The sequence below is a fragment of the Pungitius pungitius genome, chromosome 10 (genome assembly GCF_949316345.1).
Source record: "Pungitius pungitius chromosome 10, fPunPun2.1, whole genome shotgun sequence".
Classification (NCBI taxonomy): Eukaryota; Metazoa; Chordata; class Actinopteri; order Perciformes; family Gasterosteidae; genus Pungitius; species Pungitius pungitius.
In genome coordinates this window covers 9,210,430-9,222,247 of record NC_084909.1, presented here as the reverse complement: position 1 = coordinate 9,222,247, position 11,818 = coordinate 9,210,430, and the positions used below count along the sequence as shown (strand labels likewise).

Genomic DNA, 11,818 nt, shown 5'->3' with positions numbered 1-11,818 from the left:
AAAGATTCCCATAGTCTGCAACAGCTTTCAAAACGTTCATCTTAACCTGAGCTGTTCTTGTCTCTCATGGCAGTCATGTAGCCGTCCTGGTCCTTGTCTCCTTTTACTCCTCGCTCTGCTAAGAGACCGGTGGGATCAGCACTGTAACGCTGTCCACTACTGTCCTCACTCCCACCTCGGGGAGCAATAATACACGAAGGATGAAAGAAAGGAATTAAAAATATGGTCATTTTTAAATGGTTTATCCATTATTGAAAACAGGGTGCAACATAGATTCCGACTATTGGAAAACACTTTGCTTTACCAGGTCCTGGAGCGAGAGCTGAACAAGGTCCAAGGGTACTTGACCTCGGCGAGGCCTGCTTCCTCATGGTTCCATTGCAGCGAGGGTCATCCTGGTTGCCACGGCTAAATCCTGAGGGCAGGTCCTGTGGTGGGAGGCAACCTCCAGGCACAGGTGGAACAGAGAGCACTCTGGGAAGGTTGGCCAGCATTTCTTCCATGTTGAAACTGTGGTCCTGGTAGCTGTACTGGTTCTGCTAGAAGGAATCGAGGGAGAGGGTTTGGAAAGTGTAGAGAGAACATGGGGGCTCAGACACAAATACAAGAACATCTATTGACAGTAGACCCCAAAGAGTGCTGTGTGATTAAAGGTCAACTTATTCACCAAGCAAGGGCAATAAATGCTTTTAACAGGCTTTGGTCTATGCTTGTATTGGTAATTGACAAGACAATGACAACATAAAAAAGAACTAGTAAATATAGTATACAACAATAAAATTGACACTTTTAAAGTCCCAAGAACTGTTCTGCATTGTTCATGCGTAGCGTTTAAATTTGACAGGCAGGGGAGACGGCAGTGCCAAACATTGATATGACTAGCATGACTACCAAGGACAATTTAATTAAAATGGTTTTAATTAAAAGGCGCCATGCTGCACAGCGCTAAAGTAGCTTTGTCAGCCCAGCACTGCTGTGAGCATTTGTGTCCACACACATGACATGAAGGACATTTTTAGAAGCTCAATGGAGTGATTTATCTTTGATTCCAGGAACGTTGCGCATGGCAAAAACGACTGTTGGGAAAAGGTGGCAATTGGGACAAATGCATGTAATTGGGAGAAGATCCGGTCATTTAAAAAAATAAAATATAAAAAAAAAGTCATAACATTTTTTTTATATGACTTTCCTTTCTCTGTACAAGATCTACATGACTCATGTGGATGAATGTAGCCCAATGAAAGTAGTCACATTAATTCAGTATTTGCCCCAATAAATAACATCAAGAACAGTGGAGGTTATATTTTTGAATATTGTGCAATCGAATAATCTATCATCCCCCTGAATTAAAAGAAGAGGCTTTTTTATTCTGATACGTGTATTGGAATCCAGTTGCCTGGCTTTATAACTTATTTTGTGATAGAAGAACAAAAATTGACTGAGCATTTGAACAGTTTAAGAACACAGTCTGCAATACGTCACTGTATATTCATTTTAATAATTCAAGCACACATATATTTTAAATATAATGGTGGCATTGGAAATACGATTTAAAGACCAAAAGCATAAATGGAGCTTTTTTGGAATATTTTCTAAAACTATGACGTGATACTAAAGTGATCGATGAAGTGTTTGGAGGGCCTCGGGGAGAGCGCACCTTGTTGGAGTCCATGTGTGTGCGTGGAGTGTATGCCAGTGGTGGAATGTTGAAGGAGTGGGGCACCAGGTACTCTTCAGCATCCATTAGGTCCTCCAGCTCCTCCTCATCCAGGAGGCTCTGGAAGAACTTGCTGTCGTCGGGGCTGGGCAACTTCATGTGGTCGTCACCCTGTGTAAAACATTCACGTGTTCAGTAACTTGTGTTTGTTTTATAATTGAAGCTTATAGTGGAATCATTTTTGCTATTACTCTGTGTACCATTTTTTCAAAATAGAAATAAAAATAAATACATATATAAAGCAAAATTGAAGTTTGACCAGCATTCACTTTGAGGGTAGCTCAGCTTTTTCTAGACAAATGGGAAAATAACATGGCATGTAACCAGGATTTTCTAGTATCTCTTAGAGTGGACCTACCTGGATGACCAAGTATCTTTGGGGATCTCGAGCCATCCGAGTGAACTCTGCAGCCAGCTCCTTGAACTTGGGCCGACTATCTGCATCGATCATCCAGCCTGCAAAATGTGTTTGTGTTAGTGTCTGATCACTATCAAGTCCTACCTACATCATCATATGTTTACACATACATATTGTCTCATGTAAGCAAATGTCTCATCTACACTAGTTAAAATCATTTCATTCCCTGAGTCACAGTTGACTTGACGGCGCTGTGTGAGATGAAATGTGCCGCGAGTCCTCACTACGGTGGCCGAGAAGGTTCAGACAAATACAAAAGAAACAACACAACCGCAAACGCCCCAACACAACACGAACGCCAAAACACAAAATACAAAAGCCACATCACAACCGCAAATGCCACAACGCAACACGAACGGCGCAACACAACACGAAAGCGAAAACGGAAGTAGCTGCCCACGGGAGCGAGCGTATTTTGGAGGAACGCCCACGGGAGCGAGCGTATTTTGGAGGAACGGAGCTGGAGGATGCCAGATCGTTTAAGAAGTAAGTGAAACATGATTCCTTACTTTAACTGTAGCCGCAAGGAATCATGTTTCACTTACTTCTTAAACGATCTGGCATCCTCCAGCTCCGTTCCTCCAAAATACGCTCGCTCCCGTGGGCGTTCCTCCAAAATACGCTCGCTCCCGTGGGCAGCTACTTCCGTTTTCGCTTTCGTGTTGTGTTGCGCCGTTCGTGTTGCGTTGCGGCGTTCGTGTTGCGTTGTGGCATTTGCGGTTGTGATGTGGCTTTTGTATTTTCGTGTTGCGGCGTTCGTGTTGTGTTGTGGCGTTTGCGGTTGTGTTGTTGCTTTTGTATTTGTCTGAACCTTCTCGGCTACCGTACCTCACGCTTTGCTGTTGGGTTCTGCCAGAGTAGACTCAAATGTATAAGACATGTTGTTTCCTGTGCTGTTTGCCATGTTGTTTTTTAGAGTCTAAATAAAACCGCCTGCGCTCACTCCCAAATTGTCAAACACAGCAGCTCAGTCGGAGGAACTATACGTCAAACTGTCCCACTCTACATGGCAAAAGTTACTGCAGAAATGAAGGAGAAAGGAAAGTTATGCAATACAAAGGGCAATAAAGGCTGTGTAGGAAGCAACCAAGTTAACATATTTGACAAGTTGGGAATGAGAAAGTGTTGCAGCTGAAATTGCACACATTTTTCACACTGTGGCTGAACATAAAAGGGTCTGATGAGTAGAAGGTAGAACTATGTAGAAGGCATGCACTACAACACCTCCACCCTCTAGGTCAGATTAGTATTGCTCCAAATCGAATCCAGCCTTCCCTCTTAATTTATTCCAAGGTATAGGAAGTATGGGAACACAAGATTCCTTAAAATTGAGTTACAGGAATAATTATTTCCAAAAACGTCTCTATATTTCCTAGGATCAGATAATGAGCTGACCTGTAATAACCTGGCAACGCATTGTGCCAGTAAACATGATGCAAAATTTGATAACTACCTTCTTCTAAAGATTTAAAAAACATTTTTTCAAGATGCAACATTATTATTTGATTTTTTCGACCAAAAAACACCATTTGCAATGAAGTTTTTGATTTTTAATGCATTGTATTATCTAAAGATGAATACGGTTTCCTCACGAATGGCCATATGGAGCTATGTGCTCTTTTGCCAAGTTTCCTGTGAAAACATGGGTATGATGCCAAAGCAATCACGTGATCTGGCTCCTAGTAAAGCCTGTCTAGGTATCCTGGGAAATAAGAGAAGGAGATAGAAACACAGTATGGTGTGGCTTCACACACACGTAAACACATACATGTTGCAAAGAATGTAAAAAAAAATATCTCGTATCGTGGTACCTAGTTTAATGCCAGCAAAGCTCCCGGGAGTTCCTTTCCACTACATGTGCACGATGCAACATTTTGGTGCATGAGCTGTGTGCATGCATATTAGTCCAAAAAGAAAGGCAGATAGCCGACAGGTGACCGTGACCGCTTCCTGCTGTGGGCATGCGTCTGCTTGCCAGGTTGGCGCAGGTTCAGGGTGTCAGTAAAAGCCAAGGTGACGGCGAGGGTTAGAGGCTGCAGCTCGCAGACGACAGGGCGAGGCCGGGGAAGCGCTGCGTAGCGCTGGCCTCAAGCTTTTGTCCTGGTAGGGTTAGCCAGAGGTTACAACTCCACCTGTGACCCCTTCGCCTGACGACATGACAGCAGTGACCAACCAATGACGGCAACAAGTAGGTGGGGGTCAAAGCCAGCTGGAAGAAAATAGTTCCTACTGTATCTCATCTTTTACCGAACTGTGTTATTCGTAAAGAGTTTTCCAACTACTGTGGCCATCAAACAAATAAGCTGCGATGGCATTTTGAGAGTCACTCACTAAGATCATTTCTGCCTGCTCCAACTGAAAACCATGTGGCCATCTCTTCATCATTGAAGGCCATATTTGTTTTACTTGTTTAAATCAGTGGAAAAAATCACGTGTAAGAAACTTCTATTCAGAGGCTTTTCAAAAAATATCTTCTTTGTAGCTTAGGAAAGATGCTTACTCAAAATCTTAATCTTTTGAGGCTCTGGAGTGTGTTTACTATGTTGTATTGTAAGTTACGACCATTTACTTACATTTGACCATGACCATGTAGACGTCAATGGTGCAAATGGGAGGCTGAGGGAGGCGTTCTCCTTTCTCGAGCAGGTCCGGGATATCTCTGGTGGAAATCCCATCGTACGGCTTCCCACCAAAGGTCATCACCTCCCAGATGGTTACCCCTAAGGAGAAAAAAATGATGACATGACACAAGTGTAAGAGAATAAAATATAACGAAGAGCAGAAAGAGAAACCATTTTCATGAGGAAAAGTACAAGTCAAGAACAGAGAAGTAGAATCGAGATGAGATGCAGTGAGGGAGGGTTGAAGTGAAGATTAAAGAGTTGAGAAGAGAGGGTTATACACAGAGAGCACAGAGGAGACAAGTAACGAGATAGGAAGAAGTGAAATAGTTGAAAAGAGTGATGGGAGAACAGAAAATATTTTTTTTTAAAGAAGAAAAAAGTGAAGATGTGAGAGGGCGGAGGTGATCAGAGAGGAAAGGATGGAGATACAGCAGAGATGAAATAAAGAAGCAACAAAACAAAAAGGGAAAGAAGAGAGGACACAAGTTAACAGAGGACAAAAGATGAGTGGAGGGGCAACTAATCAAAGTCCTCAAAGTCATCAGTCAATCTGAACCTTCAGAAGTCTTCAGCCTTAATCATGATGGTGTTAATGAGCTAATAAGTCGTAAGCAGAGTGAGTGCAAACTACAAGATCGTAGTTTAATCGCCTCGGTCACCACTGGGGACGTGTGCGCCAAACCACACAAATACTTTTAATCAAACACACAATATTCTCTTTGATGAGACCCATCATGCATTTTTTTAATCATTGTTAAATGACTTTAAGAGTGCTTGAATCACAATTGTGTATTTTAATTAAAGTAATCGGAATCTCAGACTGAAGAATAATGGAGAAGTTTGGTGTTTGAATTTACAAGGATCTAAAGGAATATATTATCCGTTTTTAAATGTACACTGGTCGTTCAATGCTGTTGAACAATGGCAGGTAATACAAAATAAACACTCTTCACCCGCTTCATCAGCAGTGCTACAATGACAAGACCTGCTGCAGATGCCAATAGCTTCCTGTCAAAGTTTATTTTACACGTCATGCACAGCATATCACAAGATACATTTACATCCATAATCCAGAGCTTTCCTGAAACGTTATTTTTAATATGTATTTTCAATACTTCTGCTTAGTTTTGTGTTTGTTTTTGTGGTTGTATTGGTAAGAAACATAAGAAAACCAAGACAAATATACAAATTGTTACTTTAATTGATCAATCAATTAATAAAATCGTCAAAGACGAAAAATTATTTTTTAAACTTACCGTAACTCCAAACGTCACTCTGATGAGTAAACTTCCTGTAATGGATACACTCCAGTGCCATCCATTTGATTGGCATCTGCCAGGTAAAAAGCACAGAACATCAGTAAAATATACATGACACACTCTCCGTTCAAATAATTGATCTGTTTAAAACGGCGTTGTAGAACAGACAGAACTAGTTATGCAAACCATGTTTGACAGACGAGAGTAATGAGAGAAAGATGGAAAACACGGGTGGAAGAAACCAAAGAAAAACATGCCAAATGAATAGTCCATAGAAGACCAGGTGTGGTTTTGACCAATGAAATTGTTTCTATCGTTGCCAGTATGTAATCGGGTCCATCAATTTTTTTGGAATAAAAGGACATTTGATATAGGTACGTTTTTCCTTTGAATGGTGACTGTCAGTGGAGCAAGTTACGCGTAGTGGCACACGCAGCTGCCCCTCAGTGATGAACTAGTTCAAGTCGTTAGAAAGTGTCCCCAGCAAGTGCAAATTTATGAATGCACCAGCGTGCTACTATAATAGTAAAAGGGACACCTGCAATGAGGCAGGGACATTGGTTAACACAGAAGCTTGAATTCTTTTTGTTGGGGAATTTTCAGATGGTTATTGAACAACAGTAAAAGGGCCGATAACGAGCACGCCGAAGCAGGAAATCTGTTCAAGCAACAATACGTTGGGTTCAATCGTACGGTTTGAGCTGAAATCCAACCGAGAGCAGGGGCTTTCAGTGGGAGCCAAGGTTTAGAAGGCAAGTTACAAAATGATGAGAAATGAAAGACCACCTTGTTTATAAAGATAGGAAAAACACTCCCCAAGTGAGAAGAAAATGTTTTTTTTTTCCTCAAAAGAAATGGTTTTGAAAAAAAGGCCCGCTGCCCGTGCACAGAAGGCTCCAAGGATGTATTTGTTTACTACATTTACAGAGTTCCCAGATCTCCATTAACCAAAAGTAAATAAATCGCTCCAATAGAGCAGCAAAGAAGCTCAATGACTCCACTAAAACTGTCCTTTGTAATGGGCAAAGCTCCTCCATGGGGATATACAGACCTACTGTATCTCACAGAGCCTCCGAAGCGCAACCCATCAATCAACAGATAATACAAGCAAGGAGCCCGGTCACTCATTGCAGCCCATTATTTATTTAACGGCCATAATGTAACAGTACTGGTTTAATAATACTTGCAGTCTGTCTACCTGCTGCGTTGCTATTCATACTATATAGTTCATTTAAAGATTAAACAGGACAATGAAATTATATGAATATTCAACCCGTTAACCAGTAAACTGTTAAAAAGGGTTGAGCATTATATATTAGAACTTCTATTCCTGTGTATATTTTGTTAGTTTGCCACTGTATTAAAAAGGTTTGCAATTGACTTGTAATTCAAGTTCATTTTGAAGGTGTTTTACTAAGTTCCTATTTGGTTTAAATATATTCCACCTGACAATTACATTCTAATTGCTTAAAACAAACACCAGTTATCTAATACAAATGCAACAACTATTCTCATTTCCGTTTTAATTTGAATCAAAAGTCCAATATGTAAAAACATTTAGCTTTTTCTTAATTACATGAATACAAATAAAACATTTTCCCTCTTAAAACAGTTATGATTTTATTGGCTCATTCTACTGTCCATGGCCTTGTACAGACATAACAATATTCTTTTGAAACATGAATACGTTTGACTCTGTATACGACTTGGCTTAAAGGGATGACAGGATTTACCTTTCCTCCATCAGCATTATACTCCTTCTCATTGACATCCAGCAGCCGAGCGAGACCAAAGTCAGTGATCTTGATGTGGTTGGGAGATTTGACCAGGACATTTCGGGCTGCCAGGTCCCTGTGGACCAGCCTCCGCTCCTCCAGATACATCATCCCCTGCAACACACAAACCACCATTATTTCACCTTGGGGTCGTTCACATTAAAAATCACACCCATCTGCTGGCATGAGTGTGCACTGGTAATGCAGAAGCCACACACATGCCAGTTTGACATCACCATCATCATCGTGACTTGCATCGTCAAGACCCCATTCGAATTTCTATAATTAATTGTGTCATCACCGTTATCACACACTGTTATTTTTATGGTTTTTATTTTCATTAATTAAACTACAATGGGGAAAAATCCTCGGTATTGCCAAATGCTTGACAGCGCAACACGAGCAGCATCATCCCACAGGCAGGTTTGCAATAATAATTAAAAAACAAACATAGGAGTGTGTTGGAGTAATGCATGCACTGAATCAATTGGAGACAAAATCTTTAAACGTCCTCCCTGTCTATCCCATAATTCATCGTGACTGTCTGCCTCAGACAAAGGCAAAGACAATTGTCTGACAGTAATGTGTGTTTTCAAGCTTCAAGTTTGAAACGTGATCAAGTTGCATTTGATAAAACTGCACAAATCATTTTCACGTGATGCTCAGGGGAGAACAACGCTCCCCCATGAATCTTCTTGGAGCATCAAACACGGTCTACAAATGAGACCCTCACAAATTTTAAAAAGACATCAGTTCATCTTTGTAAAATGTTAAAATAAAATGTACTTTTTAAGAAAAGTAGATGTATATATTTTTGGATACTTAAGCATTTTGGTAGGGGATTTCTTATCAAGGGAAAACAAAATTTTCCACGAAAAAAAGGAACCATAAACACAAAAAAGTCACCTGGTAGAGACCAGGTGCACAAGTAATTTTTTTTTTGCAGCGTCAATTTGTCCGTCAGCTTTGACAGAAAAGTTCAGTCTGACATTAAATGTCAATAATGTCCACGAGAACTGTGGTGTAAAAGCTTTTCAGTTGCAGCATCTTGTGCCCCGCACCTAAAGCCCACACGACCTATTGTGCGTCGATGCATGATGTGGACCTGAGCAGAAAGAAAGATGGGACCTGAAGGGAAAGACGGATGAGGGAAAGAAAAAAAGAAACATTCTACTTTCAAATTGGACGAGCAATAACAGAGGCCACTTTGTTTGAAGTGGCAAGAGCACAGAAAAACCTGGCCTTATTTCAAACTATAACAAATTGGATTTAGCTGGAGTGGTTGGTCTGGATGGAGGAGGAGAGGAGGAGAGGAGGACCGGGCGGAGGTGGGGTTGAGTGGCGACAGTCTAAGAAGTGAGATTACATTGCTAAGGCTATAATCACACTGCCTCATTTGGCTCCCTCCCGGGAGAAAACATGTGGTTTCAGCACACACCCACACATTTACACACAAACCAACACCAAATGCAGACGTCCAACGCCAGTGGAGATACACACATACTTGGTGTGTGTGTGTGTGTGGGGGGGGGGGCATGTAAATATGTGAGATGGCGAGAGTGAAACAGTGGAATTGAAAAAAGAACATACACATTGAGCTGGTATAAAAGGAAAGAAATGCAAATTTTCCACATGATACGGCTTTATATCTACTCTCTGTCACTGAATGTGTGTGCCCTAAAATACAATAAATAATTCCCTGTACTCACTAAAGACGCATATACTACTTAATTAAATTATAATTTGTTGAACAACTAATTTTATTTTATTCACAGTTTCATTATAATTTAACTTCACTGATAATGGTTTGGAGTTTAAAGCTGTTTAAATGAATGTAGATTTCAGTGTGAAATAAACAATCTGTCGGATCTGTTTTAATCTTTGAAATTGTCAAAATGTAACATTGGATGCTGTGGAATTGGGACAGAAGTGTTTACTGCCTTTATGGCCTCAAACAAAAAAAAAAAACCTTGTGTGACAAATGTTAGCTCAGCTGCAAACTATAGTTGTCTATTTGGAAATATGTTAAACTGATATTAGATCAGAAACACCAATGTAGACAAAGAGCAGATTAGCATCAAAACACATTGAATGATCACGTGGGATTTGAATTCTTCTTTGTGTCTTTTTTCCTTCCTTGCAGTACTTTTACAGCTTTTCCGAACCCGTGTTGATCAGTGTCAAACAAAACGAAGGGTGGACTTGAAGTTCATCGCCAACAGTTTCCATCATTAGGGTCTAGGCGTGCGTGTCTGTCGTGGCGTACACAGCCAGCTTTCTGACCGTGAGTCTTATTTGTACATATATCACACTTGGTAATCTCAGCAATTTCCGGGACAATTAAGCAGCGGAGAGGGAATTTTGTGGCTTGGCAACCCGTGAATTCTAATTTGCCAGCACAATGAGATTGGGCGGAGAAGGTGGCGGTGGTGGAAGTGGGCAGAGTGGCTGCAGACGTGCGCGAGGGCCAAACTTTCTTGTTCTTTTCCTACCGGTTTTATTGTCATTCACTGCCCTCCCAAGAGGACACGACGAGAACAACTCCCTGCCAGTTGGTAGTATTCGCGGCAAACCTCAACGTAATATGTTCCAGGTAAGGCTGCCACTGGAGCAAATCCACAGGCCTCACAAAGACTCAGTCCTGATACAACCTCCAGACGGGTTCTACTTTGCAATCAGTCGGGATCAGCGCCGCGCCCCGAACCCGCAAACAACATTTCTACATGGGAAAGGGAGTCTAAGAAAGAATCTCATTGCCAGGAGCAGAAATGTCAAAGCTCTTGGCACAGCAGCGGGTGTAGACATTACCGATTTCCTTCAAATGAAAAGAATACAAGAGTTATTCTTAAGTGTAAAGTGGCTGTGAAGTCAATATGACTCAAACTAGAGTGGGGTTATCCTCAGATACGACAGTTGGCCGGTGGCAAAGGGCTGGAGATCACAACAATAGAAGATGGATCCTCTGGTCCCCCTTCTTCATCAATTGGCACATCCCACTGTTGTTTATTCTAGCAAAATAGATGCACACACAGACGAAGACGTCAACACACAAATGAGTACACACATACACACACACAGGAATCTATAATCAAGTGATTCATCCTTATTCAATGTCATTCATGAGGAAACACTCCTAATGAGATTGAACATCCTACAGAGGCTGCATAAACCTCTTGTGTGGTATCTTTCTTTAGCTCCTGTGTTGATGCTGGAATGACGTTCCTCACTATGGATTTGTGCCCGTAGTGACATAAAAGGAATTTATTCCTGGATCGTACAGCATGCCAAAATATCATGACCAATTCATATGTATCCCCTTTACTTTTAACTTTTTTCTTATGAAATACTTCTAAAGTGTACTTTATTTTCACTTAAAATATGATACAGTACCTCTCCTTTTCAAAGCGCTTGACACCAGACTCGGCACAAAATTGTAATTACAATGAATGAGGGTAATTTGACTCTGAACACTAAAAGAGCGCATGACTCATCCGTGCCGATTATGCCTTTACAGTAAAGCCTCTTTGGCACATTTGAACCGCGATGCCACCGGAGGACACAGGACTTTTAGTGACGTTCATTTGGTGTTTTCTTATTGTGAACAACGTTGCGGTTTCATTGGAGGTTCGTGACACCAGTGCTGCATCTTGCTTGGCGATACGCAGGATTAATGTACGGTTTGCATATCGAAAGATCACAGCTGGCATACGAGAAGGTGAATCACTGTGTAAGGGATGAGGCGAAACGAATGGGGAAGAGGAAGTATGGGGGAGGCGGGTTGACAATAACACAACACTGACGGAAGCGGTAGACATTCATTTCATTTTCAGATGTGAGAAGGAATCTAGAAAACGACATTAGAACACTAAAATCAGAACACTGTGAAACATTTACTACAATTTGCCTTGACCTACTTAATAGGAAGAATTGTTCTGTGATGTTTACATTCATAGAAATGTGGCATGCAAATGAGGGGTATGTATACAATTATCACACATACAGACACACACACACACACAATTGCT

The 11,818-nt window shown here is 41.1% G+C and overlaps 1 protein-coding gene across 1 annotated transcript in view; it reads right to left on the bottom strand.

Annotated features, from left to right (window-relative positions):
* LOC119228354 (receptor tyrosine-protein kinase erbB-4-like) overlaps positions 1–11,818 on the bottom strand; it is an 82,649-nt gene that overhangs the window by 7,630 nt on the left and 63,201 nt on the right. The window contains exons 18-24 of the mRNA XM_062564895.1: positions 7,752–7,907; positions 6,016–6,091; positions 4,709–4,855; positions 2,076–2,173; positions 1,658–1,828; positions 305–536; positions 47–175 (exon numbers count right to left, since the gene is read on the bottom strand). Of these exons, the coding sequence (XP_062420879.1) occupies positions 47–175; positions 305–536; positions 1,658–1,828; positions 2,076–2,173; positions 4,709–4,855; positions 6,016–6,091; positions 7,752–7,907 (1,009 nt within the window). The remainder of the gene's footprint in view (positions 1–46; positions 176–304; positions 537–1,657; positions 1,829–2,075; positions 2,174–4,708; positions 4,856–6,015; positions 6,092–7,751; positions 7,908–11,818) is intronic.